At 43.1% G+C, this 19,779-nt stretch overlaps 1 protein-coding gene across 1 annotated transcript in view; it reads left to right on the top strand.

Annotated features, from left to right (window-relative positions):
• LOC140476793 (uncharacterized) overlaps positions 1–19,779 on the top strand; it is a 567,118-nt gene that overhangs the window by 135,040 nt on the left and 412,299 nt on the right. Inside the window, exons 17-19 of the mRNA XM_072569588.1 lie at positions 494–706; positions 2,195–2,372; positions 13,768–13,860. Coding sequence (XP_072425689.1) covers positions 494–706; positions 2,195–2,372; positions 13,768–13,860 — 484 coding nt within the window. The remainder of the gene's footprint in view (positions 1–493; positions 707–2,194; positions 2,373–13,767; positions 13,861–19,779) is intronic.

Here is a 19,779-nt window from a genome sequence, read left to right on the forward strand (position 1 = left end):
GTGAGCAGCACAAATTCACAAGCAGGTCATGCCATAAATTTTTAATTCAAAGTCAAATCATTTATAGAAATTTATATATATATATAACTTATTTCAAAATAGAGGGAACTCAGCATTGAAGGATAAAAGAGAAAAAAAATTACAAACATTTACATTGTTTTGTTCTTCAAAACTCCAACGTGTAGTAAAATCTGAATAAATCAGAAATTATCAAAGTTAATCTAACAACTAGATTGTTTGGCATTAAGACTTTTCATATAATTAAACCTTTATTTACTTTGAAAGGGCAAGGGCAATTTTTCAGCCAAATTAATAGATATCAGCACACAGTCCTATTAGTCAAATCACTAACTCTACAGCAAAGTTCTTTATATCTTACAACTCAATTGAATAGACTTGTTTACATATTGAGATTTATTTATTGCTTCTAGTTGGGACTTAACTGCTATGTTTTCAACTTTCACTGCTTACTCCTACTTTTATTCGTTTCAAGGATGCATTTGAAAACGATACAATTGTTTTGCTGAATACTAGTCTTTATCAGAGTCTGTGCATTACTTCTGATGGAACTTGCCTGGGAACAGGGAAACAATCTCAAATTTCCTATTTGCGGATGCATGAAGTCAGTCCAAAGATTTACATGTTTGCAAGCGTCCAGAATCCACAAAGATTTATACAAATCAAAAATGGCAAATGTGATGGAATGGTAAGCGTTTCTTTGAACATTTTTACCAGTACATACATTTAAAAGACATAGTTTGATTTTGTTTTTATCATTCAAAAGGGTTGCTTGTAATTTTTGCATGTGTTTATGATATGAGTAATAAAAAAGCCCTTCTTTTGAACTCCGAAGATATTGAGACATTACCTCTGATCTTCACTCTGCAGGTACTGACTGACCTGTGTGTTTTTCTAGTGCCTTCTGTTGTTCTTTATTATTTATTAAAATGGGCTTTCTTCCATTTATTACTTATGTTTGGGTGACCATAGTAGAATCATGCCTGGCCCTCTCAGTGGCACATCTGTTGCGAATCCAAAATATTGTGAACATATTATACACCTAGCAGAACATGGATAAACGCTGAAAGAGTTCCTGGCCTAGATGTTCCTTCCGCTAACCGGCTCCAGCTCTGAAGTAAGGAATAACCTGTTTGGGCCAGATTGACCGCCCACCCCAAATAGAATGGTTCTTTCTTTTACAGGCATGGAATAGGTGTCAAATGGCCTGCATGTTAGCCTGCACATTAGCAAAGCAGAAAAAGGGTGATTTAGGGCCCACACCTTTAAACAAGGGCTATATTGAATTTGCCTCAAGTCTACCCCACTGAGCAGAATACGTTTTTATACCAAATACTGCAGGACTGGCCCGAGCATTTGTAAGACCCGATCTAAATGATAAAACTTGCACAACACCCTAGGAATTTGATGTCAAGAATATGTTGGAAAGATCAGTAAATTTGCTGGGTACTTAATATGTTAGTATTAAATTATTTTATGCACTATTTTTGAAAACGCTAGACTTCAGATTAAATAATTTGCTTCTTGTATGCCATATATTGCATCTCAAAACTGCGAGAGTTATGGACAAACTAGGTCACTCCAACTATCAAGGGCAATAATGCAAAATTTCATTTGAAATTCAGATCGGGTAGATCAATTTGTTTATTCATGATTGCCTATTTTATTCAATTGGCCAAAGAACATTCACTCTAGTCTATGATGAATTAATTTCATCGCCTTGTCTTGTGCAGCTAAATTGTTGTTCAAAAGGTTCACATATATGTGGCAAGGAATAATTATCACCTTTGTTTTGCTTTTGTAATCATGCCACTTGTTTGTTTGGAACTAGTTCACAAAGTGGGAGAAAGTGAGGATGTAGATGCTGGAGATCAGAGCTTAGAAATGTGTTGCTGGAAAAGTGCAGCGGGTCAGGCAGCATCAAAGGAGAAGGAGAATTGACGTTTCGGGCATCAGCCGACACAGTTTATGTATTAGCGCTTATTCTATTTTGTTCAGTCTTCAGGCAAACTGGTTATTTAAAGAAAGGTAGCTTTGATTCTGAAATGAATGAATGTGAAAAAAATAAAGCCAATCCTAATACTAACAATACTGAAAGTGCCAAAATCCTATCACTCGGTAAATAGAAAATATTAAAAGACGTGTAGTTTACTGATTTTCCGTTCTCTCTGTAAAGGGCACAGGAGATAAGTACTGTCACTTTAAGATACGAAGAAATTTAGAAAATGCAACTATAAGCTTGGAATCTGTCGAAAGCCCAGGAATATATCTTGGTCTTCTCTCTGATGGACATACAACCCCATTCGTACACACTGGAGAAAGCAATGTCATGTTCTACCCACAGGTTATCAACAGTAAGTGACTTAAAATATAATTGCAAGTAGTAATTTTAAATTGATATTTTGAAAAGTATAATTTGTTTCCTTGTTTCTGTATATCCCTGGAGAAAACGACTAATAATGTGGACCAAACACAGTGGCAAAAGAGGAACTCTGTTGGTTATTAAGTATACCAGTCGTGAACTTGTATTTTGGATTTCATTCCTTCAGCAAAGTGCTTAATGCATTGACTTTGTGAAAGGAAAAAAGGAGGATTTATGAGGAAATATTTCTGAAAAGGCTGGTTCTCTGCCTTAGGCTTGTGTTGCAAAGGAAAGGGGACGAAAATGAAAATAGCAACATATGCTAGTGAAGCACAAGGTAACACCTGCAATAAATGTTTGAATATGGGAGCACCATATAGCAGTGGCATTGAAGATGGTTACTGCAGTTTTTAACATCTATGTTGCCAGTTCTTTTCAGGATGAACAAGCAGGAGGCTGGAAGAACAGAGCAAGCCAGGCAGCATCAGCAGGAGAAGTCGATGTTTTGGGTATAACCTTTCTTCAGGAATGGGGGTGGGTTAGGGGAAGCTGCAGATAAAGAGGGAATAGGAAGGGTTATGGTTGGGGAGAGGAGCAGAGTGAAAAGGTAGTGATAGGTGAATACAGGTGGTGGGTATGACCTGGTCGATAGGAAGAAAGAATCCAGTTGGTAACTAGAGGGAAGGGTCAATTGGAGGGTTAGAAGGGAGGAGGAGGGCCTGGAAAGGGAGTCAGGGAATGGGTGGGAAGATTATTTGAAATTAGAGAACTCAGTGTTGAGTCCTCCAGGCTGTGGGCTATTCAGATGGAAGATGAGATGTTGTTCCTCCAATTTACAGCCTGATTCACTGTGACAATGGAGGATATCAAGGATGGGCATGTTAAAGAAGGGCGGGAAAGGGAGTTGAAGTGAGCAGTGACTGGGAGGTTAGACTTGCCCTTATGGACCCGGCTGAGGTGCTCAGCAACATGTTCCCTTAGTTTACGTTTGGTCTCACCAATGTAGAGAAGACCACATTGGGAGCACTGGATACAGTAAACTAGGTTGGAAGAGGGGCAGCTGAACCTCTGTCTCACTTGGAAGGACTGTGTTGGGGCCCTGGATGGAGGTGAGGGAGGTAATGTACCTGCAGGTTTTGCATTTTTTATGGTTGCAGGGAGGTTATCGGGGATTCAGGAGGATGGGTGGTTGGTGCGAACCAAAGATTGGTGAAGGGAATGGTTCTTACGGAAGGTAGAGAGGGGTGGGGAGGAGAAAATGTTCTTGTGGGTGGGGTCTAGTTGGAGTTGGCAGAAATATGCTGGATGCTTGCACTAGTGGGGTGGGGACAAGGGGTACCTTATGTTTATTATATTTTGAAGGGGGGAATGTTTAGAGCAGTGGAGCAGGGAATGGAGGAGGTGCGGTGGAGGGTAGTCTGGATGACGGGGGCGAGCACTTTCAGGGATTTCCAGGTGACAGGTTCAACATCTCCCAACAGCTCCTCACCATTGTATTATGGAATTAATAAATGCAAGAGGGTTGGAGAATTCATAAGATTTTGAACAGCCAAGCAGAGATGTGATTTGTAACCTTTGCCACCTTTCTCTGTGTTCAAGTTGCAATAGGCTGGACCATTTATTCTTATATCATGGCACCATGTGAGCAGTCTGGTGTTTTTGGAAATGGTTTCCGTTCCCTCAACATTCAGTTTATCTGTGACAAGAAAAAGCAAAACCTCCAGTTAGTTTTAATTTTCCAAAATTGCTTAGTTACAGGGGCAATACCATTAATTTGGAAAATACCAAATGTGACTCCTTTATTCAAAAAGGGAGGGAGACAAAGTAGAAAATGAAAGGCCGGTTGGTTTAACATCTGTCAAAAGGAAGATGTTGGAAGATATTGTGAAAGATGCTAATTTACAATGGCCTACTTAGAAAAATTCAAACTAGTTGGGCAGAGTCAATATGGTTTTCTGAAAGTGAAATGGAAACTAATTTATTGGCGTTCTTAGAGAAAGCAAAATGTCATGGACAAAGTGCGACTGATGGATGAACTATACCTAAATTTCCAGATGGCATTTGATAAGAAGCCACATCAAAGGTCATTGTGAAAAATAAAGGGTTGAGCTATAGAGGGCAAGATATTGACGTGGATAGAATATAGGCTAGCTAACAGGAAAGAGAGTAGATATAAATTTTCTTGTTGGCAAGATGTAATGAGTGGTATGTCCCAGGGACCAGTGCTGAGTCCTGAAGTCTTTATAATTTATGTAAGCTTCTTAGATGAAGGCATGGTTACTAAATTTATTGATGACAGAAAGATAGGTCAAAAGTAAATTGTGAAGAGGACATAAGGTGGCTTAAAAAAAGGTTAAATGAATGGACAGACATCTGGCAACTTGGGTACATTTTGGAAAAGGTTCATTTTTAAAGGAAGAATAAAAAATGCTTATTATCTCCATGGTGGTAGATTGAAGAGTGCTGAGGTGCAGAAGGATATGGTGTCCTTGTGCATGATTTACAAAAGGTTAATATGCAGGTACAATAAGTATTTAGGAAAGCTAATAGTGTGAAATCATTTAGGAGGCTGGTACAATTACAACATTTAAAAGGGATCTGGATGGGTGTATAAATAGGAAATGATTAGAGGGATATGGGCTAATGCTAACAAATGGGACTAGATTAGGTTAGACTATCTTGTAGGCATGGATGAGCTGGACTGAAGGGTCTGTTTCTCTTCTGTACATCTCTATGGTTCTATTGCAAGGGGATTTGAATAGGAGGCAAGAAGTCAAAATAAACTCTGAAGCTTGTTAGGCATAAGCCATGGAACAAAGAACTGCGGATGCTGGAAATCCAAAACAAAAATGGAAAGTCTTGGAGATACTCAACAGGTACTCCAGCTCTGAGAACAGGTAATTAGTATCAAAATGTTATCAGAATTCACTCCACAAATGCTGCTGGACCTGCTTAGTTTCTCCAGCTGTTTCTGTTTTTGTTTTGGAGCATTAATACATTATTTGTCATGTACAATACCACATGGAAAGATGATCATAATACAGTGAGATCATAAGATATAGGAAAAGGAGTTAAGTCATTAGGCCCCTCAAGCCTGCTCAGCATATCAATAGAATCATGGTGGCATGGTGCCTCAGTGGTCAGCACTGCTGCCTCACAGCGCCAGGGAATGCAGGTTCGATTCCACCGTTAGGTGACTGTGTGGAGTTTGCACTTTCTCTCCTTGTCTGCATGGGTTTCCATGAGGTGTTCCAGTTTCCTCCCACAGTCTGAAGATGTGTAGTTTACGTGGATTGCCCAGAGATGTGCAGGCTAAGTAGGTTGGCCACATCAAATATGGGGTTATGTAGAGTGGGGTAGCTCTTTGATGGTTTGAAATGGATTTGATGGGGCCAAATAGCCTCTTTATGCACTGTAGGGATTATATGACATGGCTGATCTGACATTCCTCAAGTGTGGGTGCTGTTGTAGTGGCAAGTAAGGACAAGGTGCATCCCATCAGTGTTGTGGGAAGGGATGAGTGCAGAAGCATAGGAAATGGGTCAGATAGACTTATGGCCCTGTCAACAATGGCAGAAAATCCCCATTTGAGGAAAAAGATGGGCACCTTCTGCAGAAGGTGGAAGGGACTGCTCCTACGAGTATGCAAAGACATCCATGTCCAGACACCCATGTAAATAACAGTTGCTGTCTCACCTGCATGGTGATATTAGCGATGGTTGGTACCTGGCCAGTAAGCAGCAGCTGCAACACCTTCTGCCTCTTTTGTCATAGATCACAAACTCACCCACTTTTCCCCCTTGAACAGAGAGTTCATCAACCTTCCAGTATTTGACATAGGGAGCCATTGGATGGACTATTACTGTTAACTGCCTCTTACACCCTCACAGTCAACAATATCTTGCTGGGCTCTGTGAAATTGTCTACTGAGTTATACAGACCTGCAACTCCACACACAGGTGAGGGAGAAATGCCTCAGGCCAGTAGCAGTTCCAGGATTGCTGGAGACCAGGCTACTGCTGAGCTACCATGGTCTCAGCCATGAGGGACTACGTGCAGCTGCATAGAGGGGAGCAGCAATGGCAAATAGTCATAAAAGAGGCACTGACCCTCTTTGCTGAGAAACTGAGGTGATGTAGCAATGATTCACTGCCTGCCATTGCTCAGACACTACAATGGTGTAGGAAGTTCATCATTTCAATGTCTGTAATCACCCAGACTGCAGCAGTGCAACCGATCTTGTGACCATCTTTTGAACTTGACAGGTTGTCATCTGCCTAGAGAGGCAGGTCTAACACCCTCAAGGGCTAATGAGGAGAGTTGACAACACTGGTACTCTATTAGTCCACGCATGGCTCCTTAGAACAGAAGGCAGGGAGAGAATGGGATAGAGAGCTGGGATTGTAGTCCAGGTGCTTTCCCCTCTGAAGGAAGCAGGCCAGTGTCAGGAGGCACTAGGCTGTGAAGGGGAGGTCCTTCAAAAGTCCCCATTCAGGACACTGTTGAGATATCATGGTCCTCCACTTGCACCATGCCTGCCCCCTCCAACCCTTGGAAGCTCCAGCTAGGGATGGTGAACTTACCTCTGGCAAAGAGACTCTCAGCATTTCTGGCCCTTCAGACCGAAATGCTCCAGAATCTCCTGCCTAAACAGGTGACAACAGGTTTTTAAAATTTTAAACTTTTACTTTATTGACAAAGAAAATCCTTATATATATGCAGTCACAACTACAGTTTGGTTCTGTGCAGTAGCATATCAAGGAAACAAGTAATCATTGGCTCTATTCATACAAACCAAAGGCATCTCTTGCTTGAGCCAGAATATATTTATATACATTTGAGGCACTGGGAGGGTCCAATATTTGAACAGACCCCACTTAACTTAAGCAGAAGCACCTCAGACAGTGTTTTTTTCCCCACTGTTTCTTGGCGCTAGCTGCCCCAGACTTTAGTGCATCCCTCAGCATGTAGTCCTGGACCTTGGAATGTGCCACTTTGCAATCCCCACCGAGGTCAACTCCTTGTTCTGGAAGACCAACAAGTTTCAGGCAGACCAAAGAGCATCTTCCATTAAGCTGCTGGTCCTCTCAGTGCAGTCGATGTTTGCGTGCTGGGGAACAGCCCGTAGAGCATTGAGTCTTATGTCATGGAGCTGTTTAGGATGATCCTTGACAAAAACCACTGTATCGTTTTCCGGACTTCGTTTGCAAAGGCACATTTCAGATGGAGATCTGTGACAGTCTCAACCCCCCTCACAGCTGCTTTGAGGGCAGTGAGTGGTGGTGCAAACTGATTTGCCATAAATGAAGGATCTCACAAGGTGGTGCCCTTCTCACCAGTATGCAAGCAATGTCTTGGCACTTGTTAAAAAGTTCTGATGATGAGGCATTCAGCTAAATGAGTTTGATAGTCTGCTAAGGGAATCATGCAACAGAATCCACCTGCTCCTTTTCCCGCAGGGTCTCAAGGACATTACATACTGACTACTTCCAGAGCGACTCATACTTGATGATCAGGTATTTACCCACAATGGAGCAATGCTCCCAAAGAAACAGTTTCTGCTTCACCTTCGCACTGCACTCCTCTCAGGAGTAGCTGGGTATCGGTACTTTACTGCCCTTTGGAGGAGCGCGGTTTTGCATTGCCCCTCCATCGCCCCCACCAATGGTCTTGGGCATGCCTTATGTATGTCACCTGCTTCCCAACACAGGTTGCAGCTCTTGGACTCCTTGTAGTCCTTATTCAGGTGGCCCTCCTGTTTGTAGCTTCTGCAGAGGGTCATGTTGCAGTCTTCTGCCATGTTTCCTGATCTCCAGCAGGTTCAGCACACTCTAGACCACCACACATGTTCAGATAGCCATGGTTCCAATTGCAAAGCTGAAGAGTGAATGGAGGATGTTCCCACAGGTTTCCACCTTCAGGGTTAACTTGACATGCTACTTGCTGGTGCAGTTTGTGAAGGGGTCCACGGCATTGGTGCTGTCCTCTTCAAGCTGTATGTACCTTCCCAGGAAGACCAGGATGTCTGCAACCAGGATGTCGTAGATTGTGACAACCCATCTCCTCTATGTAGGGAGAGTGAACAACGGTGCTGCAGACAGGACAGGGAGGAAGCCCTCATCTCCTCTCCCCTCGGGTACCTTCAGGAGATGTTCACATTGCTTCATGCTCATAAAGGCCATGTCAAAGTAACCTCTGCTGAGGAAATTCTGCAGACCGGAAATGTCTGTTGCTTGGAACCCACAACAATCCAGGAGCACTCCTTGCACAAAGAATGTCCATTTGACCTGCGATCCTTCCTCCACCTTCTCCGCAGTCACTCTGACAGTTTTGCAGAATCCCTGGTCTAGGCATTGGCACTAGCAGAGGCCATAGCTCTGATTGGCTAGTCACTGAATTGGCATTAGGCCAAAGGCTTCAGAAAGATCCATCAATAGCAGGTGACAATTCTCACAATCTAGTTATCTCAAAATTTTCCAGTAATGAAAGGACTCAGCTCAGACCCTGGATCAATGTGCCTTCCAGGTCCTGGGGCAATGGGCTCCGCCATTGTGTGGAACAGATGAGCTCAGCAGAAGGAGAAAATACTTAGGTGTGGGTGACAGCTGGAAATCTTGTACATAGTTTGCTGATCATTATACTTCCTCAAACTAGTTTGTTTATTACACTTTACTATGTTCACTGGGGAACAACACTGTCCTCCAACATGAGAGGTTTGCAACACATGCCTGCAGGATCATTGGTATTCAAGTTGTGTGATGATATTGACAATCATCCAGCATTGTATGAACATTGCAAGTGAGCATGAAATCTGATTCCAGCAGGTGGCACCAGGACTTCTAAGCTGAATTGCAGCCTCCTTAAACAAGGCTGTGGAACCATTTGTAGGTGGACATAGCAATGTCTGTCCACTTTGATTGAGGCTAATGGGTGGACTTTACTCTCCTATAATAGGATTAGCCTGGCTTTCCTATACTTCTCCTCATTATCTTCCACTAAATAATCAAGAAGTATGGAAATTTGGTTTGAGTCAAAAATTTGAAGGCCGATAAAATTTCTCTCAAAAGCAAAAACTTGACTAAAATGCATTTTTATTAAGCAGTGATATATACTTATTTGATCCATAAAAGTGCTACATTAATAAGATGACCCTGACAAGTGAAAGTCTGCATTATTGAAGAATGCATAGCATTGAATGCAAGTGAAGTGGAAATTAAATATGGATTCATTTAGCACCAGACCAGGTTCCTCCAACTCTGCCTCTGACATGGGAAGTGTGTAACACACAGTAGTTCACCTTTTGTGCCCAGCGCGACTTGGAAGAAATTAATTCTCTCCTTCAGGCGGCAAAGATGATAAAGCAGCAACATCTGCTCTGTCCACCAGATTCCAAGGTATCTTCAAAGCTTGAAGGAGAGGGAGAACTTGTGAGTTTTAGAACTGTCAGAAAGACTGGCAAGGAGCCGAGCACATTTTGCTCCCACGCTGTGAGCTTTCAGCTTTCATATGAGCCACATGCTTGGTCAAGACCGTCGTATCTACCCAAACTTTATATATCACTAGGCCTGACCTCACATCAACCATGCCTGTTACCCATGTAGGGCCATTGCCATGGTTCTTACACCAGACTTTGTTCACTGAAGTAAACTGTCTCACTTAGTGGAATCTTGGGTTTGGCATTGGTGTTCTGATGCAGTTTCAGTCAAGTTTTCCAAATGCTCCTTATTGGTCTTCCCTGTTATTAGCATCTAGATAAATGGCAAGTTTGTAAAATGTTCTCCATCATCCACTGAAATATTGCACAAACTGATGATATCCCAATGACACTTTTGTATATTGGTAAAAGCCCTTATGGTGTTTATTATAGTATACTTCTGGGAATCCTCATGTAATAGCAATTGCAATTATGCATGGCCATGTCCAGCTTCATGAAGGACAGCCACCTTCCCCCACACCACCAGCTTTGCATGAAAATCTATTACACGAGGGAGTAGATATTTATTCCCAGCTGTGAAACGTGGTTTACTGATTGTTTAAGATCCCTACAAAGGCAAACTGATCTGTCAGGCTTCACAATATGTAAGACTAGTGCTGCCCATTGTGCAAACTGGAGTAGTTTGATGATTTCTTCACTTTCCAGCCTTCTGATTTCTGCCATTACATTTCTGCCATAACGCCTTGCAGAATTGTAGAATTTCTTTCTGGTCAACATGCAAGGTGGCCTTGGATAATGCCTGGATCTTCCTGAAAAGTATCCAGTTATTTAAACTGGACTTCATTCAGGCAGCCATTTTCTAAGTGAAAAACATAGAGCCAATCTAGATGAAACCTTCTCAACCAATTTCTCCCATCAAGCTTCTATATATATACAGATAAATATATAGGATGAACACATGCCTGAAAAGCTGATGTATGGGGGAGGGTTTCAGATTTGTGGGGCATTGGGGCCGGTTCTGGGGAAAGTGGAACCTGCGCAAACTGGAGGGGTTACACCTGGGCAGGAGTGGGACTGATGTCCCTAGAGGGATACTTGATAGAGTGGTTGGGGAGGGTGTAAACTAGTTTGGCAGGGGGATGGAAAACCAGAGGTGAAGGTAGTTAATGCAGAATTTGAGGGAGAGGTTGAAACCAAGACAAAAATTACTCAGAACAAGAACAGGCAGAAAAATGCTGCTTACAAGAGCAGGAAAGTTGATCTGAAATGTATGTGTTTCAATGTGAGAAGAATAATAGGCAGGTAAAATAACTTAGAGCTTTGATTAGTACTTGGAACTATGACATCATTGTGATTCCAGAGCCTTGGCTGAAACAGGGTCAGGACTGGCAGCAAAATGTCCCAGTACTTAGATGTTTCAGGTATGAGAGAAAGGGAGGAAAAAGAGGTGAGGAGTTGCATTACTGGTAAAGGAGTCTCTTACAACTGTACTGAGGGAAGATACATCAGAGAACTCGTGCAATGAGGCAATATGGGAAGAAGCCAGGAATAGGAGAAGTGTAATCACAATGCTAGGGGCATACTACAGGCCTCCCAACAGCCTGCGGGAGATAGAGGTGAAACTATGTAGACAGACTTTGGAAAGATGTGAAAACAGCAGGGCTGTTGTCGGAGATCTTAACTTCTCCTATATTGATGGGACTCACTACGTGCTAGGAGCTTGAACAGAGCAGATTTTATAAGGACTATTCAGGAGGGTTGACATAATATGTAGAATAATCCAACCAGGGAAATGGTTATACTGGACCTGGTTTTGAGAGATGAGCCAAGCATGAGGTTTCAGTGGAGGAGCAGTTCAGGAGTAGTAACCATAATGCAGTGAGTGTTAAGATATTCCTGGATAGGGATAACAGCAGTCCTCAGGTGAAGGTATTAAAGTGGGAGAAGGCAAACTACAATAATATGAGGCAAGAACCAGAGAGGCAGCTGTTTGTGTGTGAATCTACATTGGACAAGGAGTATTTCAAACAAAAGTTGATAAGAGTTCAGCAGCAGCACGTTTCTGTGAGAATGAATGATGGATAGCTATAGCAAGTTACATGAACCTTGGATGACCAGGGATGTTACGACCTTTCTCAAAAAGAGAAAGGAAGCATACCTAAGGTCAAGGAGGCTGGAAACCGATGAAGCCCTTGAAGTAGATAAGGGAAGTAGGAAAGAACTTCAATGATGAATTAGAAGGGCTTAAAGGGGTAATGAAAAGTCATTAGCAAACAGAGTTAAGGAGACTGCCAAGTCTTCTTCTACAGATATAAAAAGAAGGAGGGTAGCCAGCAAAAGGGTTGGCCCACTCAAGGATAAAGAAGGGAATCTATGTGTGGAGCCAGAAGAAGTAGGTGAGGTCCTAAATGAATATTTTGTGTCAGTATTCAATGAAGAGAAGGAATTGATGGAGGATGATCTCAGGGAAGGGAGCGTCAAGTTTCTATTGGAAAAGATTTGTATGGGAGAGGTTGTGCTTCACTAACTTGATTGGGTTTTTTTGAGGTGGTGACAAAGATGGTTGATGATGGAAAAGCAGTTGATATTGTCTACAGGGACTTCGATAAAGCCTTTGGCAAGCAAGGTGAAGTCACATGGTTTCAGGGTGAACTGGCAAGGTAGATAAAGAACTACTGAACTGGCTTAGTCATTGGAGACAGATGGTAGTGATGGAGGAATGCTTTTCAGAATGAAGGGTTGTGACTAGTGATGTTCCACAGGGATCAATGCTGGGACTTCTGCTGTTTGTGATCTACATACATGATTTGGAAGAAAATGTAGCTGCTCTAATCAGTAAGTTTGCAGATGTTGCAAAGATTGGTGGAGTTGCGGATAGTGAGGAGGATTGTCAGAGGATACAGCAGGATATTGATAGTTGGAAGCATGGGCAGAAAAATGGCAGATGGGGAGTGTAATCTGGACAAATGTGAGGTGGTGCATTTTGGAAGATCACGTATAGGTGGAAATTATACAGTGAATGGCACAACCCCCAGCAGTATTGAAATGCAGAGGGATCACGGATGTGCTGGTCCACGGATGTGGCAGCACCGGTAAATGAGGTAATAAAAAAAGGCCTGTGGTATGCCTGCCTTCATTAAGGGTCATTGAATATAGGGATAGACAAGTTATGCTGCAGCTTTATCAGAACTTTAGTTGGGCCACACTTGGAATATTGTGTACAGTTATGGTCACTGCACTCCCAGAAGGATGTGGAATCTTTGGAGGGGGTACAGGAAAGGTTTACTAGGATGCTGCCTGGCATGGGGGATTTTAGCTATGAGGAAAGGTTGGATAGACTGGGTTTGTTTTCATTGGAACATAAGAGGTTGCGAGGTAACCTGGTAAGTTTTTTAAGATTGAATGACATTGGTCGAGTAGAAATCATGAGACTTTTTCCCAGGATGGAGTAGTCAATTACTAGGGGACACAGGGTCAAAGTGCAGGGGATGAGGTTTGAAAGAGATGTGTGAGGCAAAGTTTTCACACAAAGGGTGGTGAGTGCTTGGAACGTGTTACTGGAGAAGGTGGTGGAAGCAGACACAATAGCAGCATTCAAGAAGCACCTGGACAAATACATGAATAGGAAGGGAATAGAGCACAGTGGAACTTGTAAGTGAAGACAGTTCTAGTATGAAAAGGCAAAATGTGACTTTACACGCTTGGAGGGCCGAAGGATCCTGTGCTGTATTGTTCTTTGTTCTTCTTTGTTCTAACATCAGCAATTATGATCAAAGGCCAGTTGAATAACCCAATGTGTTTGTCCTCAAAAAAATAATTAGCAGCAAGCTAGCAAGCCAAAATACAAAATGAATGGACATTTTAATAATTATTATAATATCGTTTTGGGGTAGCTACAGATTGCCAACTGTATCAAATAACCTTATCATACCGAATTTCATTTCTTCTGCAGTGAAAAAAAAGGATCTTTCAAAAAGTGTAAGTTTACCGAGCATGCTCGAAAAGATTAAGGAAAGGCCAAAAGTAAACAGAAGTTTCCGCAGTCGTAAGTATTACATAATATAGAAAGTATCAGAATTGTTCAGTATATACAGATTTTCATGGAATTAACAGCAAAGTGCTTGAGAAACTCATAAGGTTAGAGCTGTCCATATATACTGCCAGATCTGTTGCATTTCTCTACGTCTTTTCAGATTTCCAGTATGTGTGGTATTTTGCTTTTATTTTGTGTTATAATGTGAAATTATGCACTTTAGTGCAATTGCTAAGGCACATTGAGTGTCAAATGACATGAAGCATGCAAACAGACATTTTTGCTGTAATTTATGCTGGAAATCGCTTGCAATGGACATTTGTATGCATTCAGCTAACATGTGCCAGGAATATGGGGCAAGATTAGTGTTGAAAAAGCACAGCAGGTCAAGCAGCATCTGAGGAGTAGGTAAATCGACGCTTCAGGCAGAAGCCCTTCATCAAGAATGCTGTGTGACCTGCTGTGCTTTTCCAGCACCACTCTAATCTCCAGCATCTGCAGTCCTCACTTTCAACTATCTGCCAGGAATATGTAGAGAAGACAAATCATCACTTCACAGTATGATGATCATTTGATGTGAGTGGTGCCACCTTGGAGCTAGCATAGCAGACAGTGCTCTCCCTGAACATTGAATTTAATTGAAATCCTAGTTAAATTGTCTCTTTTTAAAACATAAATTCCTTTTGTGTCTGAGAGAGAAGAGATAACTTTGAGATTAATCTTGTAACAACAAACAAAGGGGATTGCTTTTTTCTTATAAGTGAACCTAATCAACAAGTCAAAAATCAAGCAAGACTCTAGAATACTTTGTAAATGGTCTACATAATTTTATTTGCATTCGAATATAACTGTCTCTCTAAGTAACAAAACTATCATGAAGCAAAACTCATCATTAAGGATCACCAGACCGTTCTGTGCAAGTCAAAGAAGTTAGTTCTTTGTCATCTTATTTGAAATCTGCAGGGTCTTCTGAAAATCATTTGCAGTTTATCATAATGTATAACTTAACTTTGCTGGTACAATAGGCTTGCTCTTTTTTTCTTCATTTCTCATAATGTAGCAAAGCAGCTGTCTTAGCTCTTCCTTTGTTATTTTTCCTTATTCATTTTGCTGGCAATGAAAAATACATGTTCTTGAACAATACAGTCAGTCTACCATATCTTATTTTTCAATGTAGTTTGAACAGTAAGCAATTACAACTAATGCCTTTGTGCTATTGGCATTTCATTATGAATGACCTGTTCCTCATTACACAATCCAATTAGTCCACTTTTGTAATTTTGCTTTTATTGTCCTGGCTCCTTATACATTGTTCTTCCTTTACTGCTCATACTTTATCTCATTGTGCTTTTCACTAAGCATTAATCTGAAAATCCAAGATTTTAAGTCTCGTTCTTTTATTTATTTCATGGTTCATGAATGACTGTTGCCCTAGTAATTACCCCTCTGTAATCCTAATCTAGCCTTCAGCAAGAGTTGGAACCAAGAAAACGATGTGAAGTTGCTTGAAGTCCTTCAGCTGGAAAGTTTTAAAGTGCATTTCAAAGTCTACTAAGAAATAATGTTCTTTGTTTTGTCAATAATGAGTATATAACATTAAATCATACTGGACCCACCAGGTAAACACAGTGGCTACAAAAGCAAGTCAGAGGTAGGAATACTGCGGTGAATAGCTCACCTCCTGACTCCTCAGAGCCTGTCCACCATCTGCAAGGCACAAGTCAGGAATGTGATTGAATATTCTCCACTTGCTTGGATGATTGCAGTCCCAAAAACACGTAAGAAGCTTGGCACCATCCAAAACAAAGGAGCCCGCTTGATTGGCACTGCATCCATTCCCTCCACCACCAACACTCAGTAGCAGCAGTGTGTATGATCTATTCAATGCACTGCAGAAATTCACCAAGATCTTCAGACAGCACCTTCTAAACCCATGATATCTTCCATCCAGAAGGACAAGGGCAGCAGATCCATGGGAACACCATCATTTTTACATTTCTCTCCAAGCCACTCATCACGCTGACTTGAAAATATATCAGCATTCCTTCACTGTTGCTGGATCAAAATCGTGAAAATGCTCTTCCTAATGGCATCGTGGGTTAATGCACAGCAGGTGGACGGTGGCTCAAGAAGGCAGCTCACCACCACTTTCTGAAAGGCAACTGGGGATGTGCTATAAATGCTGGCCAGCCAGCAATGTCCACTTCCCTGAAGTAAATTAAAAAAAAATCAAACCAGACAACTCGAAAGTGCTATTGTTTGCAGTTTCCAGATAATGGTCATTCTTATACATTAGTTTGTTTATTGACTGTAGAACAAAGCATGTATTAAAAGTTTATTTGGAGTATTGATTGGAGAAAATGGAGAACTGTGATGAGAGCAACGTGGTGACTTGGGCTTGAGTATCATAGGAATATGGGAGCAGGATAGACTACTCAGCCCATCAAGCCTGCTTAAGTGTGTTCACTTCGATCATGATGGATCTGTTTGGTGACAACATCTCCTTCCTCTGGTTCTGTAAGTTTCAATAGACTTTCATAACCAAATCTATCAATTCCAATTTTGAAATTTTTATATAACCTGGCCTCAGCAGTTTCTTTTTCATGAGCGTGGGCAGCACGGTGGCACAGTGGTTAGCACTGCTGCCTCACAGCACCAGAGACCCAGGTTCAATTCCCGCCGCAGATGACTGACTGTGTAGAGTTTGCACATTCTCCTCATGTCTGCGTGGGTTTCCTCCAGGTGCTCCTGTTTCTTCCCACAGTCCAAAAATGTGCAGGTTAGGTGAATTGGCCATGCTAAATTGTTAGGTGCAGGGGTAAATGTAGGGGAATGGGTCTGGGTGGGTGCGCTTCAGCGGGTCAGTGTGGACTTGTTGGGCCAAAGGGTCTGTTTCCACGGTGTAAGTAATCTAATCTAATGTAAAAAAAATTTCTATTAACACCAACAAGACTGAAATTTTAAGTTTGCTTGTTCAAACTGAACATGTAACCATAGATTTGGCTTCATATCATGGATAGATTCCATCTCTGTTAAAACATGTGCAGGAATAATGATAATCTTGTTGGGGTGATGCCATTAAATTGAAAGTGAGGTAACATTATCCTTGTTCAAAGAAAAAGGGCATAATAAGATTGGGAAATAAAAACTCATTCATCTCACATTTAAAGCTCTAATGAGGTGTTATTGATCTGATGCATTACCTCCACAGACAATGGCACCTTAGCATTTTCTAGCATTTCATTTTTTTTCCACATTTATATGATCTGAACAGAGTTTGATATTACATTAGTTCAATTTACTGCCGCTTTTCATCCAGGAATGCCCACTGTAAAAAAACTTCATCTCTCTCTGTTGAGATTTCCATTTCTTCCTTCTACTGTATTTATCTTCACTGTTTTCTGTTTCGTTTTTCATGGTTGATCAAATAAACGTACAAAAGAACACTTTAACAGTGACAGTTCCTTTCTTAGCAACTGACTCTTGTTTCAAATTATTTTATTTGGATTCATCCATGATTAGAGGTGATTCCTAGTGATTCAGCACAGCATGAGTTACTGCTGTCACAGCATCAATGATTCAGGGTTAGTTACGCATCACTAGCTGCAACTAACCATGCCCCTCCAGACCATTCTTCCCTTTCACTTTCTTTTTCTTGCATTCCTTATCATGTGTGCATCATTCTTCTTTTGACCTTTTCCTTTCTGATGCTGAAGCATCTGTCATTTGCAAAGGACTCAGCATTTTATCTTACACCTGCATCTCAATGTATTTAACTCGGTAAAAACAATGACTGCAGATGCTGGAAACCAGATTCTGGATTAGTGGTCCTGGAAGAGCACAGCAGTTCAAGCAGCATCCAAGTAGCTTCGAAATCGACGTTTCGGGCAAAAGCCCTTCATCAGGAATAAAGGCAGTGAGCCTGAAGCGTGGAGAGATAAGCTAGAGGAGGGTGGGGGTGGGGAGAAAGTAGCATAGAGTACAATGGGTGAGTGGGGGAGGGGATGAAGGTGATAGGTCAAGGAGGAGAGGGTGGAGTGGATAGGTGGAAAAGAAGATAGGCAGGTAGGACAAGTCTGGACAAGTCATGGTGACTATTACTGAGCTGGAAGGTTAGAACTAGGGTGAGGTGGGGGAAGGGGAAATGAGGAAACTGTTGAAGTCCACATTGATGCCTTGGGTTGAAGTGTTCCGAGGCAGTAGATGAAGCGTTCTTCCTCCAGGCGTCTGGTGGTGAGGGAGTGGCGGTGAAGGAGGTCCAGGACCTCCATGTCCTCGGCAGAGTAGGAGGGGGAGTTGATATGTTGGGCCACGGGGCAGTGTGGTTGATTGGTGCGGGTGTCTCAGAGATGTTCCCTAAAGCGCTCTGCTAGGAGGCGCCCAGTCTCCCCAATGTAGAGGAGACCGCATCGGGAGCAATGGATACAATAAATGAAATTAGTGTGCAAGTAAAACTTTGATGGATGTGGAAGGCTCCTTTAGGGCCTTAGATAGAGGTGAGGGATGAGGTGTGGGTGCAGGTTTTACAGTTCCTGTGGTGGCAGGGGAAAGTGCCAGGATTGGAGGGTGGGTTGTTTGGGGGCGTGAACCTGACCAGGTAGTCGCGGAGGGAACGGTCTTTGCGGAAGGTGGAAAGGGGTGGGGAGGGAAATATATCCCTGGTGGTGGGGTCTGTTTGGAGGTGGCGGAAATGTCGGCGGATGATTTGGTTTATGCGAAGGTTGGTAGGGTGGAAGATGAGCACCAGGGGCGTTCTGTCCTTGTTACGGTTGGAGGGGTGGGGTCGGAGGGCGGAGGCACGGGATGTAGACAAGATGCGTTGGAGGGCATCTTTAACCACGTGGGAAGGAAAATTGCGGTCTCCAAAGAAGGAGGCCATCTGGTGTGTTCTGTGGTGGAACTGGTCCTCCTGGAGCAGATCCGGTGGAAGCTGAGGAATTGGGAATATGATTGATGATGTTACTTCCGCCCCCATCATGGCCACTCCCACAACCACTTCCACCCCTCACAATTCCTCATGCATCTCACCTGACATCACTTCTGCCCTTCACATCATCGCTGATGCTACATGCTCAGTGACTCCTGCCACCCCTACTGCCATGGTCACCACCACTCCCCCCGCCCCCCCCCCCCCCCCCCCCCCCCCCCCCCACCAGCGGCACTCACCTGCATTCTGCTGACATGCCCCTCACAGACCCCACTGTCACTATCCCCACCATCACACCCACTCCAGTTACAGGTACCGCCCCCACTCCCAGCTCTACATCCACACCAGATCCCAGCTCCCAGCCCTGCCGAGTTTTCACCATCCCCCCAGACCTCCCCCTCACCGAGGATGAACGATCAGTCCTCAGCAAATGACTCACCTTCATCCCCCTCTGTCCACGCATCAATGAATTTAATACACGCCGTGATGTCGAACAATTCTTCCGTCGCCTCCGCCTCCGGGCTTACTTTCACAATCAGGACTCCCGCCCACCTTCCGAGGACCCCTTCGCCCACCTCCAACACACTGCATCCACCTGGACACCCCACGCTGGCCTATTACCTGCCCTTGACCTCTTCATTTCCAACTGCCGCCGGGACATTAACTGCCTCAACCTGTCGTCCCCCCTCCCCCACTCCAACCTCTCACCCTCACAACGTGCAGCCCTCCAATCCCTCTGCTCCAATCCCAACCTCACCATCAAGCCAGTGGATAAAGGGGGCGCAGTGGTAGTCTGGCGCACTGACCTCTACACCGCTGAAGCCAAACGTCAACTCGAGGACACCTCTTCCTACTGCCCCCTCGATCATGACCCACCCCCCCATTACCAAACCATCATCTCCCAGACCATACAGAACCTCATCACCTCAGGAGATCTCCCACCCACAGCTTCCAACCTCATAGTCTGGGAACCCCACACTGCCCGGTTCTACCTCCTTCCCAAG

Source organism: Chiloscyllium punctatum, chromosome 5 (genome assembly GCF_047496795.1).
Source record: "Chiloscyllium punctatum isolate Juve2018m chromosome 5, sChiPun1.3, whole genome shotgun sequence".
NCBI classification, from domain to species: domain Eukaryota; kingdom Metazoa; phylum Chordata; class Chondrichthyes; order Orectolobiformes; family Hemiscylliidae; genus Chiloscyllium; species Chiloscyllium punctatum.